At 33.5% G+C, this 25,222-nt stretch overlaps 2 protein-coding genes across 2 annotated transcripts in view; one reads left to right on the forward strand and one right to left on the reverse strand.

The window, feature by feature from the left end:
- The window catches only part of LOC143223204 (ribonuclease kappa-B-like), a 514,553-nt gene that overhangs the window by 28,475 nt on the left and 460,856 nt on the right, over positions 1–25,222 (forward strand). The gene's annotated exons all lie outside the window — the stretch shown is intronic.
- The window catches only part of LOC143223199 (cell adhesion molecule Dscam1-like), a 115,643-nt gene that overhangs the window by 16,436 nt on the left and 73,985 nt on the right, over positions 1–25,222 (reverse strand). Inside the window, exons 12-16 of the mRNA XM_076450800.1 lie at positions 13,461–13,608; positions 7,861–8,009; positions 3,281–3,415; positions 2,544–2,699; positions 150–220 (exon numbers count right to left, since the gene is read on the reverse strand). Of these exons, the coding sequence (XP_076306915.1) occupies positions 150–220; positions 2,544–2,699; positions 3,281–3,415; positions 7,861–8,009; positions 13,461–13,608 (659 nt within the window). The remainder of the gene's footprint in view (positions 1–149; positions 221–2,543; positions 2,700–3,280; positions 3,416–7,860; positions 8,010–13,460; positions 13,609–25,222) is intronic.

The following is a 25,222-nucleotide window of genomic DNA, read 5'->3' on the forward strand; positions in this document are numbered from 1 at the left end:
CAAAACAAACTAAACTGGAAATTCTTCGCGTCTTTTTTAAAAAAAACCTTCAAGATTATAAAACAATAAAAAAGTAAAGTATTTTTTAATGTTCATGTTTTTACTAAAACTTCAATAACATACGTGTTTAATAATATCAGTTCACTCACCTCCCATGTTACTTTGATAGAGTTCGGTCCTGTTGCATCAGCGTTCACGTTTAAGGGTGGCGCTCCAGGCACTAAACAATAATGAAAATTGTCAAAACAGTTGAAAAAATATGGACTAAATGGACAAATTGTGTGAACTGAGTTAGTCATAATATACAAATAACTATAATCCGAAATGTTATGCGGAAGGTTAGCTAAAATGTCCGTGTTATTATTCGTATAAATTTTTATGATTGTTTTATCTCTTGAGAAGTAAGTTTGAATTTTCTACATTCTAAGTAGATTCCTTTTTCATCTTGAGATATTAACCAGCCAGCTTAGCATAAAGTTTATCTTAGAAAGATTATCCTAATGTCACAGCGGCATTTCTGTGGACTTATAACGCCAGAAACCGAGTTTTGATACTTGTAGAGGGCATTGGACAGATAGCCCATTGTGTAACTTTGTTCTGAATTGCATAAAAAACTTTAAAAATTAGTCTCCAGTGGTACAGCTGTTGTCTGTGAACTTACAACGTTAAAATCCTGGTTTCGATACCCTTGGTGGGCTGCGAATATAGATCCCATTATGTTGCTTTGTGCTCAACTTCAAAGAGACAAAGAAAATTTTCAAGAAATATTTATTTTTAATTGTCCACAACAGAGGACACTGTGTTTGTACTAATTATACTGCCAATTGCGATAATTATTTTATTATAAACGACTCAACCCATCTTTTAAAGAAGCCAAAATATTAAATTGCACATGCAACGTGTAAATATTAACTCAATCATCTCTGTGTAATTTTGAAAATTTGGATTTATTGAAGATGTAGGAAGCATTAATTTTATTATGAATGTCAAATTGCTTCTGAAAGAAACTAAGATTTTGTATCATATATCTGATTGTTTTTATGTAAACACACTTAATGAAGAACGTAAGATAAATGGGGCGTAACACGACCTCTTTTATCACACAGAGTTTAAAATCAAGCATAAAAAATGGCTACTCTTTTAACACAGTTTTTGAGTTGAACAGTATATGCGCCTATAATGTTTGATTCCTAATTTGATAGTTCGTAGGATATACACATGCGTTGTCCAATTGTGTAAACCTAATCTGTTAGTTGGAATAATCCAAAGAAGAAGTGCAGAGTATCAATGGCCGATTAAACTAACACAAACTGAGTAAATGGCACGGATATATAAAAATCATTGGTATGATTATACGTGTTTTAAGCAAGGTTGGCAACTAAGAATATTACGAAAGCTGTGTCTTGTTGTAGCATAACATTATAATTTATAACCAAATCTGTTGAACTCGTTATGGGCATTTCTATTGATTCAATTGGTTCTGGGTTTTATCATTAGCATATGGTTTGTGGATTAATAGATGAAAGTGTAAAAAGGCTTGTAATTAGCAGATTATTTAAGTTTACAAAGATTAATCAGACTTTTTTTCAAACAAGAAGAGATTACACTAAATTTCATCAAACAAAAGAGGAGATTCTGGCGATTGATAAGCAGACGACTTCAGCTCTATAAATCTGTACTCTAAGGCAATTATTTTGTTTTATTGATACAAATAAGACCGTGAAACGCGAATATCTTGAAGGTTATAAAAATCTTCTGAATATGCTGTTTACTTTGGCATAAATGAAATAACATGACATTAGTTTACCACAGTAAAAAATAGGCGAAACCAAAGATTAGCTATAACTTTGTATTTATGAAATATTTTAGTTCAAACCTAAACAAAGTCAAACTGATCTGATGAAAAGATGTCGCATAATATTTTTCTATAACGTGGGATGTTTTCAATGAGGTATTCTTGAGTTCATTCTCAAAACATACTTTTTTATCTACTGAAAATGTAACAAATTAACAACATTTTCAAGAAGGGACACTTTATTTGTCCACCCACCATTATCTTTAAAATGTAACTTTATTAGCTAAATTTTTCTCTATGAAAGCTTCCTTCGCAGCTTTCGGTATACCCCCCACCCAATGGCACAGCGCTATGTATTCGGACTTACAACACTAGAAACTAGGTTTCGATACGCCTTTTGGGCTGAGAACAGATAGCCTATTCTTGAGCTTTGTGCTTAATTCCAAACAAACAAACAAAACCTATCGATATCCAAAGTTGTAATAGCAAAATATCCCCAGCTGGGACAGCGGTAAGTCTACTAATTTACAACATTAAAATCTAGAGTTCGAGTTCCCTCGGTGGACACAGCAGATAAATGGCTTTCCTAAAAGAAAACACAAAACACAAATAGCAAAATATGGAGCTAATAAAGCTAGATTCTGGAGATATAAGATGTGCTGTTATTCACCTTTATATAAATTATTATTAACATATATTATTCAGTGTGCATTAAACAAAGTTGAGAATAACAAAAACAAACATATACCTTCTTCATCTGTTTCTCCCGTATACATTAAGCTGAAGTTACTGCATCCAATAGAATTCTCTGCAGCAACTTGAAAGTTATAGACATTTGCCGGAAGTAGTTTTTCAATAAGAGCAGTGTTTTTATTGGGTGGTACTGAGTGTTTCTCCCAAGTATCTGGAGTTTCGGAAAATCACAATAGTATTTTGTATCATAATCACTAAAACTCGATTATGAGAAGCTCTTATGAACTACGAGTACTTTTTATATAAGATATTAACATAATTTAAACAGTAATTATTTTCAAGCAAATTAGTAGAACTGAACACACTAAAAGTACATCTAAGTGCCATCTAAATAAGTGTTGTATGACGTAATCACGTGTGGTTCGGGAGAAACATTGTTTAATATTCTTTCATTGACACTGTATTCTCGATTGAACTTTTAAGGTGAACGTTTTTATAACACAATAAGTATTTTATACAAGTACATGAAATAATACGGCGAACAAAAATACACGACTATGATAAAATGTATTCATATATAGTACTAAAGATTATTTCTGTAATTTTAACTGGAGTTTAACATGACCAGTTTTTCTTGTCTCTGTTTACGAAAACTACATTCGACATAGCCAGTTTTACTGTTTATGTGTAAATGAGCTATACCCTTTTCATAATCTATATTAGTGAAGTATATTATGGTTGAAGTGCTGTCACAGGAAATTTATCCCATAAAGAGTAAGTGGCTAAACTTACCCGAATCTTGTTGCTTGTACCGAACATGATAATCTGTGATGGGACTGTGACCGTTTTGAGGCTCGTTCCATTTTATAGTTATTGTTCTTCCAGTTTTTGACACGATTCTGACACCAGAAGGAGCTGTCGGTGCCTCTGTAAAGACACTGTTGTATCCGTAAACGTCTTGAAACCGAATATAACAAAAGCACTGAAATAAGACTATGTAAATTTTTTTAAAACACAGAGCTACAGACATATCGGTAGGTTCGTTTTATCCGTATCAATGGTTTTGTAGGCATAAAATATTCTTGTATTGTTTAAATCCATATACCTAAATATATATACGAATATTGAGCAGGGACATTAAAGAAATCACAAGATTTCACACTGTTACAAGTAATGTTTCATTTTAATATTTTGTTGCCCCCTAGTAATACAGTGGTATGTAGAATCAGAGTTTTGATACCCTAGTGGGCAGAGCACAGATAGTCTATTGTATAACTTTGTTTTTAATTACAAGCAGAGAAATAAAATACTTTATTTAGTAGCGTCTTTTAAAATTGACAATACGTTTTTTTTTACCTATAAATCAAAATTTTAAAAATGTTTGCTTTTATACCAATATATTTAATACATGCTTTCAAAGAAAAATTATAAATTTGCATCTAAAACATCATTCGTTCTCTTTGTTTATATATTTATTAAATATTAGTGACTATGCGACAAAAATGTGTTTCGCGGATAAATTGAAGTAATAACAAGTGTGTAAAAAAATATCTCACCAACAGTATCTACCATTCATTTACATGTCTTACAGAAATCATAGGCAATTTGTCATTTACATCTCCACGCAAAATAGACGAAAAATGAAGTGCAATTTTTACGCATGCGCAGTTGTAAGCCACATATTTTACAAATCTGATATAGAGATTGGGAGCCTAACTCCAGTTCCATTTCAGACACTAAACGTTTTCATAATACTGCGAATGTACTGAATACTAGGGCCACTGAAAAACACTAAAACAGATAGACATTACCATAACAATGTTTTAATCACAGAAAACAAGAACTATTTCTTTAAATAGAAAAATGAAGTTGAATATTAAAATATAAACATTGTCTAATATACAGCACAATGGGTTTAAATATTAACTTAGTCATGTTGGTTTCAAAGATATTTTAACCAATGTAGACATAACAAAAGCTTTGGCTTGGACGGACCTGAAGGTGTCAGTATAAAAGCCGAAACGTTGTTTCAATCTAGAAACAGGCGGGAGCTGACAATTGAAGCCAACATTTTACTTATTTAAGTAGATCCAACCTAGCAAAGACGAACATGTGTATGTTTAGAAGTGAAAGTAAGAATACATTACTCAGCAAATACATCTGCTCCAGTTCTTCTCTCTAGTAGCTCTCATATATTATTCTACTGGCAGAAAAGCAATGTGGGTCAAGAACACCGAAGAAATGAATTTGTATCATTAAAAACATGCGTATGCGAAGATATAACAAAAGAATAGATTGGCTTTCTTTTGCGTCATGTCAAAATAAATAGCTGATTGTTGTATGTCACGAACTACGAAAACTAACACAACTTCAATGACAGTCTTAAATGTGAATGATCAGAATACCACATGTGGTGTTGGAATAGGAAACACTCAACGCTTATTCAAAGAAAAGTATCAGATATAAGATTATTGTTTGTTAATTTTTTTAATTTCGTGGTTGTTGTTTTTTATATAATGTACAGATGTGTCTATTGTTTGGCTTCTAATATTATTATATCGACGAAGAAAATATTATGATTTGGACTATGCAGCGTTAATATAGTTTCCACTTACGGTTTTCCAATCAGAATATGTAGGTTGAAACTTTATTATTGTTTGTTTAATACTATCTTCTATCATCTATTTTATTTCACTCAGTGTTGCGCTTATCATTATTAAAACCGTCCGTGTATTTTGTTTTTGGAGAATTTAACATTTTTTTTAACTTGCAAAAAGTTAACTAATAATCGCTACTTCTGCCATCTATTAGCCATGTTCAATATTAGAATGTAAATAAAAAATCCCCAAATTTAAGTTTTCTTTTCTCAACGGGAGTACTGTACAGAATATATAGCATACTTTAAAATTTTTGTTTTGTCGTTTGATTGCAATTAATTATAAAGAGATAATGACCTACTCACACTCTGTATTAATTATAACAGATTTACCGTTGTTCCAGGTCATTCCATAAGTAATTTCCGAAAATTTAATACAGAAAGTGCATCATCATTTCTGTCTTTGTAGAGGGTTTTAATAACTAAAATATGTAATAGGACATGTATAATAATGTCCAGACAAATAAAAGAAACTAATCAAACTCAACTTTTTCAGATCATTAATCAAATAAACCCTTATGAAGATGGATGTGTCTGAGGAGCACATTAGGCATGTAATGCTTTATGGGTTTAAAAAAGGCAATAGTGCAGCAGAAACTACAAGAAACATTCAAGGTGTTTATGGTGCGGAGTCTCTCAATGAAAGAAAATGTCAAAGGTTCAGATTAGGTGATTAATTACAGCTTAAGTGATGCGCCACGTTCAGGTTATCCCGTTGAGTTTAATGATGACTTGCTGCTGGCTGCACTTGATGAAGATTGTGCTATAACAGTTGAAGAACTCGTACAAGAGCCTAATTCAACCTATTCAACAGTTCACCATTATCTTCAACAGCTTGGAAAGGTGTCAAGACTTGGAAAATAGGTCCTCCATGATTTGACAGAAGCCAACCTTAGAGCAAGAGTGGACATTTGCACTTCTCTGCACTCTCGTGAACATAACTCACTTTTTTTGACAGGTTAGTGACTGAAGATGAAAAATGGATATATTATAAAAATGTTAATAGTCGCAGACAATGGCTCAGTGCAGATAAACTGGCAAAAGCACAGCTCGAAATGGACCTCCACCCTAGGAAATTCTTGTTAAGCGTTTTTGGTGGGATATTGTTGGAGTGAATCACTTTGAGTTGCTGCCACTCAATGTAACGATTACATCAGACTTCTATTGTCAAAAGTTAAAGCGTTTGAACGTTGCACTGAAAGAAAAGAGGCCTGCTTTGATCAGTCGTAAAGGTGTTGTGTTACACCAGGATAATGTACGACCTCATACAGCAAGGATCACATCTGTAAAGATTGAAGAGATAAACATGGAAAACCTCCACATCCTCGTTATTCTCCATATCTTGCCCCATCTGATTATCATCTATTTCGAAGTTTGTAGAACTATCTTGATACAAAAGAGCTTGGAACACATGAAGATGTCAGAACTACCCTTTCTACATTCTTTTCCTCCAAACTTCAAGAATTTTATAAAAGTGGCATTCAGTAGCTTGTGAATCGTTGGCAGGAAGTAATTAATAATAATGTAACATGCATTATTGATTAAATAACATTAAAAGCGTTTTAAATTATTTCTCTTTTCCTAAACCTAAAATCGGACATTGCCTAAGGGATGACCTGATATATTTGTTTTGGTGCCTGTGCTTGTTTCTGTGTAGTTTTCTTTTAAGCACGTGACGTATAATCATGAGTGTGTATTGCGCCTGTTCTAGAAACTTGTAAAGTATTCTTAAAAGTAAGAAGCAACAACAGTTGTTCACGAAAACGCGCTAGACCATTGTTGCAAGCGAACTTCGGTGAAGGTTCTAGAAACTCGCGTGATTCGTATAAAAGTAACGCGCCAAGAGAAGATAATATTATTAGACAGCGACAGACAGTTCGTTATAAGCCTAGAAAGGCAAAATTGTGATTAACGTCTATTTATCGGAAAACCACAGAATTGGATCAGAAACATTTACAGATTTCGAACATTACAAACCGTTAAACTTCAGAGAATAACTTGGGTTTGTTTTGAATTTCGCGCAAAGCTACACGAGGGCTATCTGCGCTAGCCGTTCCTAATTTAGCAGAGTAAGACAAGATGGAAGGCAGCTAGTCATCACCATCCACCATCAACTCTTGGGATACTCTTTTACCAATGAATAGTGATATTTACCATCACATTATAACGCCCCCACAGCTTAAAAGGAGAGCATGTTTGGTGTGACAGGGATTTGAACCCGTGACCCTCGGACTACGAGGAATAACTTCGGACGTTAGAATTTCTACAAGGACATTAGAAATTTTCGATGGAAGGAATCAGCTTATACCTGATGCGAGACTAGCCGAGAAAAGACGTCGTTAGCTTAAGCGAGATGCAACAATATTAACTCAGAATTAATTTGTTCATCGTGGTCTTGGATCGTTGATAAAATATTCAGTTCTAAACCGAATATATGACTCAGTGTTATCTATAAGTTTGTAAAACTGTTGTATATAAACCATCATTTGTAATAACTATTAGTAACAACATTGTTTTATGTTTTTATATTAAAATATATTTGTGTTTTAAAAAAAATGTTTTTGATAAATAACATAAATTTTAACATGTTAACATTTAATTAACTACTAAGCTCAGTTTAAGATTCCGGTTATCTGAAATAGCAGTAGGTAACATACGTAACATAAATATTTCACAGATAAAAGTAATTAGAATGGGAAAGCCAGCTTTCACTCACCTTGCACAATTACCTGGAAATTAGCCGTGACGTTACCGTATTTATTTGTCACGTGGCAGGTAAATCTGTCAGTGTCATTTCGATCAGTTTCATCAATAAACAAAACTGACTGTACAGAGTTCTTCTCTGTCTTTTCTTCAAAAATATACCTATAGAAGTTTCATACATACACTTTAAAATACATAAAGGCAATGTAATTGAAACGTATCGGACTGAATAAGTAGAATTACGAATGATATATTCTAAATTCTGCTTTACAATCTTTGCAAATTGTTAGCTTAAGCATTTCGTTTCTTAAAAAAATAAAAACAACCAAAAATATAAAACACTAAACTTAAAGGAAGGCTTTTCGAGCCTTGCTAATCAACCAAATGGTCTAACCTACCATAGTATCAGGCTTTAAATACCACAAACTGAAGTACTGAATTCGTGGACCTACCTAAGCTGTATTTGGTAAGAATTTCAAAGAATGTAAAGCAGCATTTTAACAGTATTAATCTGTTTCGTGGTTAATAAGAAATTAGTGTTGAATCCTGTTTCTTGCACTGTTCTTTTTATAAAATTCGTATTACTTACATTGTGATGTACTAAGGAAAATTAACCTACGTATTTAAAAACATTCATGGAAATACGTTTAAAACTCAAATTGATCATAGAATACAATTAACCACTAAAGACTAAAATATACACAGAGAGGTAGTTGTAGTGCGTAAGAAAGTGTTGTGCAATAATGAAAATACTCACAGTAAGCTATAAATTATATATGTGTATATATATATATTTAAAACATATGACTGGAGCATGCAAATAGCAATATGAAACAGTGAATTGTTGTTGTTTTTTTTTTAATTCCCAGCAAAGTTACTCCAGGGTTATCTGCGCTAATCGTATCCAATTTTAAAGTGAGAGACAAGAAGGAAGGTAGCTAGTTAATAACTGTTACTACTAACAATTAGACTACTCTAATTAGGTAGAATAGTGGAACTTGACTGTCACGCTTATAATGTATCCATAGCTTAAAGTACGGGGAGATATATTTTTATATATTTTTTCGTGATAACAGCTTGCAAATCACGGATGCACAATCAAGCACGCTTTGCTCGTTGCTGACTTAATGCTCTGTTATATGAGTTTCCCCTTCTTGGATCAAAATAGGACCCCTTTATTTAAAAGTATATCATTCTATACTTGTTAATAACCTTCTACGTTGAGGTAAAGAATGACAGATGATTGTGATGAACACAGAAAATCGTTTTATCAATTGGTAAAAATATATGTTTATTCTTGAAATTTTACTTACGATGTTGGGTTGTTGTTAATATAATAGTCCAAACTTACTTATTTAAACCTTTCCCAGTTAATAAATCTCTAAGACATTGATTCTGTATATATGTTTGTGCGTGTGTACGATATGAAACCTTCAAGTCAAATATATTCTGAGCTTATTTACCAATACGAGTGTGCATTTAAGCTGCAATTCAATATTGAAAACATCTCTTTACGTGACATAGTTAACAAAAATACAAATAGATGGCAGTAATGCATAAACATTTCAAGACTTCTTGCATGCTGAAGACAAATGCATGAACTCAAGACAGATTTGTTTTAAATAATATACGTGTGTTTGTTTAATATTGGTAATGAATTACGTTTATTTATCATCTGCAATTTAGCATTCATTTTGTATTATATATATAATATATGTTTTACGAAATATTCACATTTGTAATAATTTAGAAATATCGAAATAATTCGATGAAATGGATGTTTTAAGCTATGTTGAACATGCAAATAAGCTATTTCGTCAGTTCGTACTATAAGTTATTGATGTTCAAATCGTTCGTTTTTTAAAATCAAAATTGGTACATATATAAACGTGCAAGAGCAGAGACGTTCAGCCTTTCGAAATATATTCTTTTTCTAAATGTTGTTCAGTAAAACATGTAAGTGTATCACACAAAATTATATGCAGACAATAATAACAAAAAGTTATACCAGCGTGGTTACACACATATACGTATAATTAAATTGGTGTCAACCAGAAGGATATAGGTTTTCGAAAATTTACAATACAACAACCCTATACAAGCGTGGTGTGAAATTCAAGAACAAACTATAAAGATGACCCATTACATACGAGTAATTAAGTAATAATACGTGTGTGTGTGTGTCTCAGCATCTATCACCCAGTGCTGGCTGGCTCGATTACAATAATTTATTGCATGGTAACTGAAAACTATCCAATAGTGTATGTGGGCCTCTTGTTTTAGAAATTTTGTTGAAAATGTGGATAAAAATAACCTGAAATAGGGCACATTTCTAATTTTTTCACAGACTTTTGGTTTTCATTTTAAGTTACAAGCACTTAATGTATTAAATGAGTCAGTTATAGTCTTCCACAAGAAAGGATGTGCAATTAACACCTAATGAGGTCATTAGTGATTTAATAACAAAAGGACAATGAAATGAAACATTATCTAATATTTCTTTTGTACAATGTTTTCTCCCTTAACGTATACCTCTCGTTCATACGAAGCTAAGTTCAATCAAAACTGTTTAATTTTCGTAGAACCTATAAATTATTCATTAAAAAAATTCAGTGTAACCAGACAAACAGATTCCACATTCTGCCATGACTTTCTGAGTCAAAAGTAAAAGCAAATGCATTTAATTATCTAAATTTCTAGTGGTCATTTTTAATTATTTATGAATTATTTAAACTGTTCATTAATTAAGGCATATAATATTTATACACTAACACTAGTTTGAAACCTCGGAAAACTAACTGTTTTAGGGCCAAAACTTTCATAACACTGAAACCAGTTATCACTATCAGAGGTGGTAATCTCTGGTAGTAGGGTGCAAAGAATGACCCTAGAAAGCATACGCTTGAAAGTGAAATTCCTGTCATAAATTATTTTATAATTATTCTCAATGCCTACATAAAGTTAACAAGTTGATTCTGGTAGTGTAGACAATGCACACTGCAGCTAATTAGAGTCCCTTACGTCAGCATGAATTACCGAGCGCTCCAGACGGAATTAAAATGAAATATATTAATACTGTTAACTACTTTGTAGTTACGTGACGATGTCCTAACTTCCAGTTTTACAGAATTTAAATAAACTCATTGTGTCTTACTACAGGAACAGAACCAAAGAGGATAATTAAAGCCTAAATCAGTTCTTGATGTCTTACAGCAGGTTCATATCAACAGGGATCGTTAAAATATAAAAAAGTTTTTGTTGTCCTGCAAGATCAGTATCAGCAGGGTTCGTTAAAATCTAAGTAATGTTTTCATGTACTACAACAAGATCAGAACCAACTGGATCGTTAAAATATCTTGATGTCTTACAATATGATTAAAAGGATCGCTAAAGTTCCATCAGGATGGTTCTTTACTGTGTCGGATTTGCGACTATTTCTACGTTTATGACCACTTTATGTTTAGTTCTTTGTTTATCAAAAAAATAAATCACTCGTGGTCACAGGACGATAAACGAGTTTGTTTCAATAAACGTAATTTTACACGTATAATGTCTGCACACTTACTACTTGGTTCATTCCTAAACCAACTTTAAACTGATATATAATTTCATATTAGTGCTTACTTTTTTAATTTTTTCCTCTTTTGGGATATAAGGTTTTGTTTCTTTTGTGTTTGTTTTTGAATTTCGCACGAAGCTTCTCGAGGGCTATCTGTGCTAGCCGTCCCTAATTTTGCAGTGTAAGACTAGAGGGAAGGTAGCTAGTCATCACCACCCACCGCCAACTGTTGGGCTACTCTTTTACCAAAAAAAATAGTGGGATTGACCGTCACATTATAATGACCCCACGGCTGAAAGGCCGAGTATGTTTGGTGCGACCGGGATTCGAACCCGCGACCCTCAGATTACAAATCGAACGCCTTAACACTCTTGGCCATGCCAGGCCGGTTATAAGGATATACTCATGAAATTAAAAAAAAAAATTATGACAACCTTTAAGCATGTCAGGATGGTGTTTAAATATAAATTTAATATAACGTTGCTGTGGTCGTCAAATACGAATTAGCACTTAGAAGCTTGCATAGAGAGACAGGTCGTAAACCAAATGACATACGATTGTTTTATCATCTTAAACAGTATCTGTACTGAATAATCCAGACGAATGAATCTGAAGCAGCATCAGTGTAAATATCTTTTAATACCTGTACAAATATATTAATGTAAATATCCTTCAAAATCTATACAAATATATCAATGTAAATATCATTTAAAACCTGTACAAATATATCAATGTAAATATCATTTAAAACCTATACAAATATATCAATATAAATATCATTTAAAACCTATATAAATATATTAATGCAAATATCATTTAAAACCTATATAAATATATCAATGTAAATATCCTTTAAAACCTATACAAATATATTAATGTAAATATCATTTAAAACCTACACAAATATATCAATCTAGATATCCTATAAAACCTATACAAATATAATTCATAGTAGAGAATAAATGACAACCACAAAATCACAAGCCTGAAACAGGTTCATGGCCAGATTCGTACATTTTTTATATTTGTTTTTCATTAGTCCTGTTATCGCATCGCAATTAACGTTTTTCTATTTCATATTCAGGACAGTCAGTGCATTATCGCCAGATATAATAATATTATGCACGAATAAATACAAAAAAGAGATTATATAAAATTAAACCACCAGATTTTCTAATTATCAGTCTCTTAAGTACTGAACTGATGTACTTAAACCTAATTGGTAACATGTAACTCAGATGGGCGTAGTCCAGTGATTATTGTAACCGGACTGTAAATCTCCAGCTTCATAGTTCACTTCTCATTTTAAAAACGTGGGTCAAATCCCATTATTCCTTAAGATAAGAATAGTTAATAGTTGATGGTGGGTGCTGTTGACAGGCTGCGGCCCTAGGGACGCCAATGTCTAGATAGACTATATGTAGTTTTGAGAAAAGAAAATATAATTTAAATAAAAGACCAACGATAGACGACTCAGTTGCTTATTTCCATGCTTACACATTTCGATTAACACAAGGCTCTGTTGAATTTTACGCAAAGTTACACAAGGGTTATTTGCGCTAGCCGTCCCTAATTTAGCAGTGAAAGATTAGATTGAAGGCAGCTGGTCATCATCACCCACCGCCAACTCTTGGAGTACTCTTTTTACTAAGAATAGTGGAATTGACGGTCACATAATAACGCTCAGACGACTGAAATGGTGCGCATGTTTAGAGAGACGGTGATTCGAACAAGCGACCCTCAGAGTCCAAGCTAAGTGCCCTAACTACCTATCCATGTCAGCACGAAGTTGTGTTACCTGAGACATGTCATCCCTAAAAACTTTGGTGTCACGAAATATATCTTGTAATAAAAAAATATTTGCAATAAAATAAGCAATACCGAGTTTAAAGTTGCTTTTGAGTTAAACAACAACACAAAACTTGGAACCTCCACAGTTCTCATGTAAACATGCTTGATTTGGCTGTGCTGTTTTTAGTTTAAAATTGATTGTTTTGGTTTAACTCTAGTTTTAATAGTATTTTTCCACCTCAAACATTTTTATTTCCACTTACTTCCCATTTGGCTGCAACACTTCTTGTTCACTTCCCTTAGACCATTGGACATCCATCGGAAGGTCTCCCTTAGCAACGCATGTCAGCTCCACCTTGTTTCCGAGAGGGACTGTGTACACTGGTTGTTGAACACGAACTCGCGGTGGTGCTGAAATGTGAGTTGAAACAATGTACATTTACTGAAGCGTGAGTTGAAACAATGTATATTTACTGAAGCGTGAGTTGAAACAATGTATATTTACTGAAATGTGAGTTGAAACAATGTATATTTACTTACTCTTTACATATACTTACAAAGTTTTACACAGAATATTTATCATCATCTCTTTTCAAACAGAGCAAATTGATCTTAAATCCCCTTTAAACAAATAAGGCTACACTTTTAAAATAACTGTTTGATCCTTCCTTTCGAGTCATGAACTTTGGAGACTTTGTTATGCCAATAACCTCAGATAATTAGCGATATATCTATATATGTTATCATATTTACGTACAGTATCGGTTTAAATATTTGTCTAAAATATTATTCATCAATATGTCTTTTATAGACATTTTATGTCTGTCAATAAACATATGAAAACACGTAACAAAGGTCTTAGTTTGAAACTGTTTAAGTTTAAAGGACTTGTCTTGTGTGAAACATTCATTGGATAATTTTCTTAAAAACCCGAATCATTCAGCCGTTATATTCTCCCTGCTTTATGCACTGTACCTAAACATTTGTCAAACCGAAGCCGCAAGTGTTACTATGAGCTGTAGACAGACTTGGCGGAAAATACAAAGTATGAATTATTCGTATTTGATTCTCCGATTTGGAGTGCCTTTTAAAAGCAGCGACGGACACGGTACCAAAACAACAATATACAACCACAAACAATGCATGGAAACCAACCAAACAACTATTAACAATGATAAAAGAACGAAGACAATTAAGAAGGCTTTTCGTGGCAACAAGAGAACCAAAAATTAAAAACACAAATTAACAACATTAGAAATAAAATTAGAGCAGAAATTAAACAGCTAAAACATGAAAAATGGGACAACGTCTGCTCCCAACTAAACCAACAAACCGACCCTAGTAAGTTCTGGCTACACTTAAAAATATTCACAAATGAACCACGATACGAAAATACCCAACACTGGAATATAACAACAACTTAGCATAAACCAACAAAGAAAAAGCAGAAGCCTTCAAACATCAATTACAAAACCCTTTTAAAACACACAATTACTCGAACATGAACAACTATTACTACAATAAAGTGAACAACTATGTAACAAATAACATAGAATTATATAAACCATATTTTCCAGTCAACATTATAAACAGCAACACTAATAATATATACGACTACAATACCCTACTACTCACAAAAAAAAATCACACTAACTGAACTTGAACAAGCAATCAAAAATTTAAAAATATATTAATGTACTACAAAGAAGGAAAACCAGCTAATAAACCAAACAGTTACCGACCGATCAGCCTGACCAGCTGTGTAGGCAAAATTCTTTAAAAAATAATAAATAATAGACTCTCCACATTTTTAAAGATTACTTCTAAATTACCAGAAGAACAAAACGGATTTAGAAAATATAGATAAACAACAGATCATTTAATTAGATTAACTGAAACAATAATAAACAGCTTTAATAATAAAGAATGCATTGTCGCCTCCTTCCTCGATATGGAGAAAGCATTTGACACGGTATGGCACAATGGTCTTCGGTTCCATATGTATGAAATGGGACTACCGCGTGGAATTATTCGCTGGTTATCTAACTTTTTGGAAAACAGAAAATGCAGAGTAAACGTAGAGGGAACTTTCTCTGAGTTCTTTACTCCAGAAACTGGCGTCCTATTCTCTTCATCATGTATGTAAATAATATGCCACTTAAAGACCCAAACCATGGATACGCGTCACAGTTCACTAATGATGTAGCAATTTGGAAAAGTGCCCTACACCAGAAATAGCAGCCACTAACTTACAACCACAACTAAATAGATTATGCGAATATTGTGAAAAATATAGAATTAAAATAAATACAGCGAAGACACAATTTGTAATATTTTCAAAATCAACGAAACATCAAAAAGATCAACCACAGATCTACATGAACGGAAAGCTTCTCCAAACTGCTACATCTGCAAAATTTTTAGGGTTAATATGTGATTCGAAAGTTACCATGGATAAAACATGCAAATAACATAAAAACAAAAATTTGGCGAAGAATAAATTATGCTAGGAGTCTAACTGGTAAAAACTACGGAACAACACCAGAAAACATCATTAAAATATACAAGGCATATATTAGACCTGCAACAGACTATGCAGCTCCTGCATGGATCAATATAAGTGAAAAACAATTACGAACCAAACTCTAAACATCACAGAAAACACTAATTGCATCAGCATATAGAGTACCTAAAACCACTTTCTCAAAGTTCATGCACAACTACTCAAATACACAAACAATACCAGATAGACTTCTACATAGTACAATAAAATATTTTGATAAAAATTGGCGAAAAAAAAAGAGTTATTATGCAATCTAGACAGATATTGCATATATGATGAAGAGAGACGTAAACACCTCTCCCCGTTAAACTCGTAATCAGATCATTAAGATAAAATCAAACTTAAAATAATAATAATAATAAAATAGTGCTAAAATAAAACAGCCACCTACATTCTAGACTTATTTAAAAAAATATGAAAGAAAAATATAAATGGACAGCCCTGAAAAGGACCAGATTTAAAGTTATACAATTACTCCAGCCCTTTATATTTACTCTAAATGTATTAATGAGTTCATTCAAACAAAGTAATGGAAGGATGGAGATGTCTAGTGTACCTGACCCTCCTGGGTATACAAATATATATACCCAAACACCTGGAGAGAGAGATCTCCCATTGGGTTAGCGATAAGCTCAGAAACGATATTTTCCCAAATATAATTTGCTTTTTTTTATTCAAATAACTCCCGAAAACGTGGCTGCGTATCATATATATATGTTCAATTGTGATAGATATTTTACTAGAAGCAACCCCCGTAAATCGTTAAAGTTTCACTGAAGATTTCGAAAGATCTTTGATAGCCAATGTAATGGATGGAACTGATGATGGCATGCTGTGAGAATTAGAAGATGAAGCAAAGATACAAAAAAGCAAATCCGATGGTAGAGACAATACTAACGATGACGATTAGTCTGTTTGTTTCAAATTAAGTACAAAGATAGCCAAACAATGAACCGGGCCGGTGTGGCCATGTGGTTAAGGCACTCGACTCGTAATCTGAGAGGCGCGGGTTCGACTTCCCGTCACAACAAACATGCTCGCCCTTTCAGCCGTGGGGGCGTCATAATGTTTCAGTTAATCCCACTATTCGTTGGTAAAAAAGTAGATCAAGAGTTGGCGGTGGGTGGTGACGTCTAGTTGCCTTCCTTCTAAGTTTACGCTGCTAAATTAGAAACGGCTAGCGCAGATAGTCATCGTGTAGCTTTGGGTGCAATTGAACACAAACCAAACGCAAAGAGCGATCTGTGCCTTGCCCACCAAGTGTATCGAAACCCTGTTTCTTACACTTTAAGTCTTCAGATATGCCGTTTATATTCAATAGACATAAACTAAAATAAATAAATATGTTTATGAAACTTTTTCGGTGGATTTATTCTTGATTTAAATAATTCTACGTGAAAGCATAACCTTGAATTTAGAGTGCTTGAACTATGAACCCAAGAACGCATTGTTCGTGTCACATTACTGCAGAATCGTAATATTCACTTTGAAGAGTTAAATGCGCCATAGTTCAACAATTCGATTAGAATAACCAAAGAATTGGAGATGAACGCTTTCAGCTATCTGCCTTACTTCTTGTCAACTAAAAGCTAGAGACTGCTAGAACAGGTAATCATTGTGTAGTTTTGATCAAATATCCCAAACAAATAAATACTATTTGTAACAATGACGATCAAATTACACCGTTCAGTTTGTTTTTGAAAAACGACAAATAATCGAAAGTACCCACCGCTAACACGTGAGCTGTTCTTTTCGGACTGAACGGTGTGGCACGGCATGGCCAGGTGTAATAAGGCGTTTGACTCGTAATCTGAGGGTCGCGGGTTTGAATCCCCGTCCCACCAAACATGCTCGCCCTTTCAGTTGTGGGACCGTTATAATGTGTCGGTCAATCCAACTATTCGTTGGTAAAAGAGTAGCCCAAGAGTTGGCGATAGGTGATGATGACTAGCTGCCTTTCCTCTTGTCTTACACTGCAAAATTAGGGACAGCTAGTGCAGATAGCCCTCGTGTAGCTTTGCGCGAAACTCAAAAACAAACTGATCGGTGTAATCTAATCATTATTGTTACAAACTATTATAGAACATTCTGAAACAAAATAATTCCACAAGAAATGTGTCAAACGTGTTTGTATGTGTGCTTGTTGTTGTTTTTATTTTCTCTACTTGTCGATAGGTTCTTATTATAATACTTGGATCAGTAAATAAAGCTTCTGTTGCTTGAAGACATTATTGTTATTTATAAACTTACACTTCACCACTTGGCACATATTATTCACATAATTTTCATTTCAAATTTTCTAGTCTGTAGAGTAGTGCACTTAACTTGTATTTCACCAGTATAGTAATCTGCTTCGTGTGAACCAGTAAATCACTTTTCTCTACCAAGATCGCTATCTGTAACTCTTTTGTTCGTGGGCACATTACCCAACAGTAAGCTCACCTTCGTATAGCTTTTGAAGCATTGATACAATATCGTACTGATAATGCTATGTGTGTATGTGTGTCACCGGTTGAAAAACACATGTAACTGACATTGATTATGTAAAAGTAATAGAGGTTGTCATGGTTGATAGCGATCGTCGCCATTACCCTGGTAACTGTGATAATAGTGTTCAGATGGATGGGTTCAACATTCTTTATCCTGGTCTCCTTCTTAGAGACTATATTAGTTTGAGATGGTTCACGCATAGTATAACATCTTGCGTAATGTGTGGTCCAATCTATCAGCTTTACTCGGAATACAGGCACTCGGAAACTATCGCTATGACATATTGACAGCTAGCGAACTATCCTTCATATTCCATTCAATGTGTTAAACACTAATTATAATTCGGATATATTCTCGTTTATATAATACACACCAGTAGAAATACATATGGGGGCTCAGGCGATATGTATACTTAAATGAGTCATAAATAATGCATAACTGAACTAGTTGTTAATTTTATAACTAGTAAAATACCTTAATGCCTCTATCAAGAGTCAGGATGCCTCTCGTCAATTTTGTGTGGATGCCAAAAACCACCGGCTGAGATGCAGCTCAAACTTGCATTGTTTCAACATCATGTTTTACTGTAGATGGTGTATTTTGTATCATGACATCGTTTTATTTCTGCCATTCAACAAACTATATATTTTGTTCTCAAAATATTTTAGGTTCATTTATAATAAGCACTAATTCAGTTATGCTCATCATACTATCTTAGGTTTCAATCCAATTTCAACGATTTGTTTATCTCTCCCAGGTAATGATCTCTAAGCAGTGACGCAGCAGTATGAATATAGATTTACAACTCTAAAAACCGGGTTTCGATATCTGTGGTGAGCAGAGCACCTATAGACAAATGTGTAGCTTTGTACAAAACAACAAATAACAACCAATGAGTCCGTTTGGACTAATGTGTATTTTACTACTCTTTGTGTAACATTTTATATCGGTACTTACAACTACAGCGATGAGAAGGTAGCGACTGGACTGTCATGTTTCTTGTAACACTACTTTTGAAGAGTCTGGGATTACGACCTTAACCACATCTGTTATCAACAATTCTCACTGTACATAAACTCGACAGAGTTTCAATACAGATCTAATTGAAACATGGAACAGTACCTTCGATCTGCTGCATGGAACCAGCCAAAACGTTTCAGTTTTATAAGTATATCATGTAAAATGATTATTTTAGGAGCTACGAATACATTATTCATACTACTTCTAGAAATAACACAACTTACTGTATTATGCTAGTGTGGTACTGTCTGACTAGAAAGAGGACAAACAATTGCATTGCAGTGTAAGGTAACAACATGTAACACTACTCTGGTGCAATTAATTTAGGTAAAATGGTATAGGAACAAAAATACTATAATTATATATATATATCTATTCACTGTCTCTAAAATAAGATTTAATATTGTATATCTTAAAGAAAATAGGAATTTCAACCAGTTTTTATAGTGACGAGTATTGGAATCTTTTACCAATCTTTTCAATTAACAGCTCTCTAATACATTTTCGGGAGATTAAACCACTATTGATTTATTTAGGTATATCAAAACGTACCTTAGGCTCTAATTAACAATAAGCTAGACGTGAACAATGGCGAAACGTTGTAGTTTCAGATCAAATGTCATTTGCCATTCAAAAGCCCATGTGAGGGTTCGTTAACCCTCGAGAATTCAAGACAGCTTTCGAATACCAAACACTGATTAAGAAAGTATAGAACCAAGCAAAATTACCAAAATGTTTAGCAACCTAAGATATCTAAGCTATTTTGCCTTTAATTGCATTAAAGTAATTAGTTCGGTTAAACATTGTGAGTCTCCTTAGTATTAATTATCTCAGTTGGTTGAGTATATGTTTTCAATTCAAGCCGTGGCGCAAGAAATTGCTTTATGAAAGATGCATGCCAGCAGCGCTAAAGACTTGGGATCCAGTGAACACTCCAGTTTTAAAGATAATGAATGGTTATAGTTTAAGTGATAATTCTGTTGAGTGAAAACACAAAACAAGGTCTTTTAAGTTTTATTTGAAGGAGAGAAAAGCTCAGTCTATGAACCTGTTTAAGAACAGCATTAACAGTTCTGAAGTTTAATGGAAGCTTAATGAAATACAGTTGTATTTCAACATGATGTACACATCTGATGTTCAGTAATAATCACGAAGCTTCAAGGCGACTGAACGAAAAATCTCATATAAGTAAACCAAGGGATGCTGAAAAAAAAATCTAAATCATTCCTCGAAACAATATTGGCACTTATACTTTTATTAATTCTCCAAGAGTTATAAAGTACTAAGTAAGGAGTTATTATAAAATTAATTGGCCTATTCTCTCTTCCATAATTTAAAATTAATCATTAGCGAGATTTAATCTCTGGTATAAAGGCTACTGAAGTAAACGATGGGAAGAGTAATTCCAATTGTAAAAAAATAATTGTCATGAAATAGAACTAGTCGTGAAATTTGCACAACCAACATGCTAACAATATTTGGTGTGATCACCATCATGTCCACTATTACCTGTATTCGTGTAATAGCATGAAACACAGGGGACTAGTACTGTAAAATTTCCAGTTGTTTCATATGTCACCTTTCAAAGCTGTCAGGGTATCGTGTGCACCGCGATACATTAGTGACGTAAAATATCTCTATAGCTAAACATCAGCGGAGGTTAGATCTGAAAACCATGTTGGTTATGGTTGTGGTAAATGTCTTTTGGTTATTCAATCTATGAAAGCTTGTTCTAGCAGTGTCTTGAAAGTCCGGCAACGTGAAGTGAAAAACCATCTAATACAAAAACTTTTCGTTCAAAATTCCTTTACACTGAAGTTTGAAACAGTAGATTCAAGTATCAATATAATTCACTTTTGAGTGACTGTGTGGAACACGTATTACATATGTTTTCTTGAAATAAATTTGACTTCAATAACGAAATGTTTCCCGAATATGTCTCATACTATAATTGTTTCATCATGCAACAAAATTACTCAAGCACACATAAGTTTATTTCTTCTAAGATGAATCATTCGAGGCATTTATGTGCATTTCCAGGTAACGGTTGATGTATGATTTGAGTCAAATATGGGCATAGCCATGACGCTTTACTCATGATGACTGATGACTCTAGAATTCAGTGTATTTGGCAAAACTGCTGATGGAGGATTTCCTGTAAAACATTCCTGCATCAACTGCTATTCGACATCACCAAATAGTGTGGAGTGACAATTATAAATTATATTAACAATTGATTCTGTAAATTCAATTTTTTACGTCACTGATACGCCATTGGAGAATACTTTGAAATACATGAATTTGCCATCAGAGTATTCTTATGCTGTATTTTTTTTCCCATTTTCCAAACTTAAGGGAAAACAATAAAGCGATTCTGTGGTTTTAGCTGAGATGTTATATAAATTAAACATATATTACATCTTTTTCTTTATAGCATTAACATAAATAAATTCGTAGCAAGAAAAAATTGTTGTTTGTATTAGGCGCCCTAATAGCTTTCATAATAATCAGCCGATCTATCACAAAATATTTCTATAATTAAACACGTTTTTGTTAATTTTATCCATTTTTCATTTTTCTCTCACATATGAACTCTATTCTATAAAAGAGAATAAACAAGGTTTTCCTGCGTACTCACACCGCTAAAAACCGGGTTTCGAAACCCGTGATGAACAGATCACAGATAGCCCATTGTATAGCTTTATGTTTATTTCTAAATGAACAAACGAAAAACAAGGTTTAAAAATCTGCCCAGACGTAGACGAAACGCTTGAGAAAGTACAAAAGACATAGTAATTTCCATAATTTGAAATACCTTTTAAAGATACCAGAGATAAAATCAAACGAACAGTATGTACCTTCAAAGCTAAAAACAAATAAAATTTGCAAAAACTCGCCCAATGTCTGTGTTTAAATGTTTCAAGCCAAACGATGTTACAAAAACCAACTAAGTGAAAGTAAAGTATAAACCAAAGAAACAAACCGCGGCTGACAAATATGTTTTGAACAAACATTTATGACTATGTGTCAGCCGCTTTAAACAATAAGATATGCTACTGACGTGCAGAACATTTTAATTGTTTGTTTGTTTGTTTTGACGTTTGCGCAAAACTACTCAAGGGCTATCTGCGCTAACCGTCCCTAATTTAGCAGTGTAAGGCAGAGATAAGGCAGCTAGTCATAACCACCCATCGCCAACTCTTGGACTACTCTTTAACCAACAAATAGTGGGATTAACCATGACATAATACCGCTCCCAACGCTGAAAAGGTGAGCATGTTTGGTGCAAAGGGGATTCGAACCCGCGACCTTCAGATTACGAGTCGAATGTCTTAACCCACCTGGCCATGCCAGGCCGTAACATTTTAATTAATAAACTAATTAAGTCAAACACAGGCTTTCTGGCAATAAATTTTGTTTTTGTTTGTGTTGAAACAGATATTCCAATAAATCCATCCAATTCAATCTAACTGTATAATCTTATCGATAACCTTATCGTGGTAAAATAGCTGCAAGACAATTATCTTTCTCACTGGTAATTAGGTGATTTTTAAAGCTAATTATTTATCATGTATTTTATCGGGGAATGACTAGTCACGCGACTAGCTGCTTTAAGTAAACCTGACGTTAACGATTTAAGTACCACAGTTTCAGTAGTCATGGAGCATAGAATTACTTTGCAATACATATCTTGTAGAACCTCTCGTTATTAGGAAGACCTGTCTTGTCTTTCCGAGAGAAATTAATCTACCTGCAAGTACCATAAGATGTGCCTCCTCTCACTGGCACAGAAGTATGTTTATGAACTCACAACGCAAGAAAACGGGTTTCAATATCCGTGGTGAACAGAGCACAAATAGCCTATTGTGCAGATTTTTGCTTAATTACAAAGCTTACAAGAATATTGGTTTTGCTAATACGAACACAGAAATCTATTGACATGCTAAAGTGTGATTTTTCTGTTTTTCCTTATTATCATATTTTTCATGTAAATATTGTTATATTGTTTATTTTGTTAGATTTTGAGTACATTTTGTGGACTGCTTGTACATGCTGTAAAAAATGTTTGGACTAGAAGAAAAACAGCTAGTCAGCACCGCCTATTGTCACATCTTGGGCTACTATTATTACATTGATTAACGGAAGTGGATTTCTTACTCTTATAATGCACCCACGACTCAGAACTGCAGGAACTGTTTTTGATGCTGTTTTTTTTTTCTTGCGGTAAAGTGACTCAAATCTTAGATCCACAGTCCGACTCTCTAACTTATATCACAATCAGCTATATTATTGTTTGAAATGTGCGAGTATTTGTTTGTTTATTTGTAGTTAAACACAAAAGTACACAAAGGACTGTCTGTGCTCTGCCCAGCACAGCCATTGAAAACCGGTTTCTAGCATTGCAAGTCCACTGTGCTACTGGAGGGCAAAATACTAGTACCATGTTTATCGCTTTTCATTCTTTCTCCTGTAGTTATAATGTAGTACTTCCTACAAATAGAAACAAAACGTGAATGCATCCTGATCAGCCTTATCAAAAGTGCAATGTTAATTGTTAGAAAAACAGATACCAAGATATATAATTTAATTTCCATGATAAATGTTAAAAGCACATTTTATACAACATGTAAAGGAAATAATAACAATAGTAATAAGATTTTCAATGACACAGCTACTATGTAAGTTATAGCGAGTAAATTTGATAAATCACCAGGTGGACATGTTTTTCTTTAACGACCTTTTTGGCATAATTCTCATGATGCAGTATGAGGTCCAGACAGTTAAAAATGTAATTTAAGCTCTAATCGAGTATAATTACCCTCCTCAAAATTATCTATAGATTAATTTTAACAAATTTACAATATAACAAGTTTACCACACGGTTGAACCATTCTGTTTACTAGAGTGCCACTGAATTTTGATAATAGCCCAGATGCACTGTTTCCATTGCAAAAGGTCGCCTTCCTGCGAGCATCCATAATCTACACACCATATGGGGACGATGGTTTTTCTAGTGTCTGTTCAACATACTGAATACACAGAAATCCGCAGTTGCTATGTCTGGCGACACAACTAGTATATCGTCGTTTGAAAATAGCTTTAACACCCATTTCATTCTGAAGATGCTTGAGATATGCAAAGGCAGAACAAGAAGTATAGCAGAAAGCGTCATCTTGGTGAACCTTGCCTTTTTGTCCTCGTTTCGAGATGGCTTTCTTGATTATGTTGCGAACGTTTGCTCGGGAAACGTGAATAGCTTTTGCAACTGTCTTTTGTGTTCGTGTATTCTCATCTTTTACAAGGATCACGCTGGGGTATTGTTTGTTGCATACCTCTTTCTGTATGATCCTGATATCCCAAGTTGATTCATTTTATTTTGTTTTCCAATGTCATTATGTACAAGAGATATGCTTGTTTCGGACAGTCTAAATCCTTGATCTGAACACACTTTTCTTAGCTGATTGTATAAATATCTTATGCCACATACACTTCCAAAAGTGATAAATTTTTATGTCATATACAAGTTACGACTCTCAAATTGTGTCGAAATATCACGACTTTTCATATAACGTACCAATCGGCTATAATGAAAACAAAGTTACTTTACAATTTACACGCTAAATATAATTGAGGTATCTACTTATAGTGTTTTACTCTTACAACATTTGTGACTTTCTGATCCTGAACCATTAACTTCTTAAATACGTAGTTATTTTCAATATGTTTACAAATATCATATTTGTTTAAGACCAAATACATCAAACTGGAAAAGTGTATTCAGGAAAAGTACGAATTAAAAATGTTATCAATTGATTTACAGAAATACATAGCTGTTTTCACTTTAGAGTAATTACAAGATCTGTTGGTAAAATTTCAAGTGGCATATTTTACGTAAAATTGATTATAATTATTTCCATTACTATTAGCCACAAAATCTAACTTATGTTCATA

The sequence above is a fragment of the Tachypleus tridentatus genome, chromosome 8 (genome assembly GCF_004210375.1).
Source record: "Tachypleus tridentatus isolate NWPU-2018 chromosome 8, ASM421037v1, whole genome shotgun sequence".
In the NCBI taxonomy this organism is placed as follows: Eukaryota; Metazoa; Arthropoda; class Merostomata; order Xiphosura; family Limulidae; genus Tachypleus; species Tachypleus tridentatus.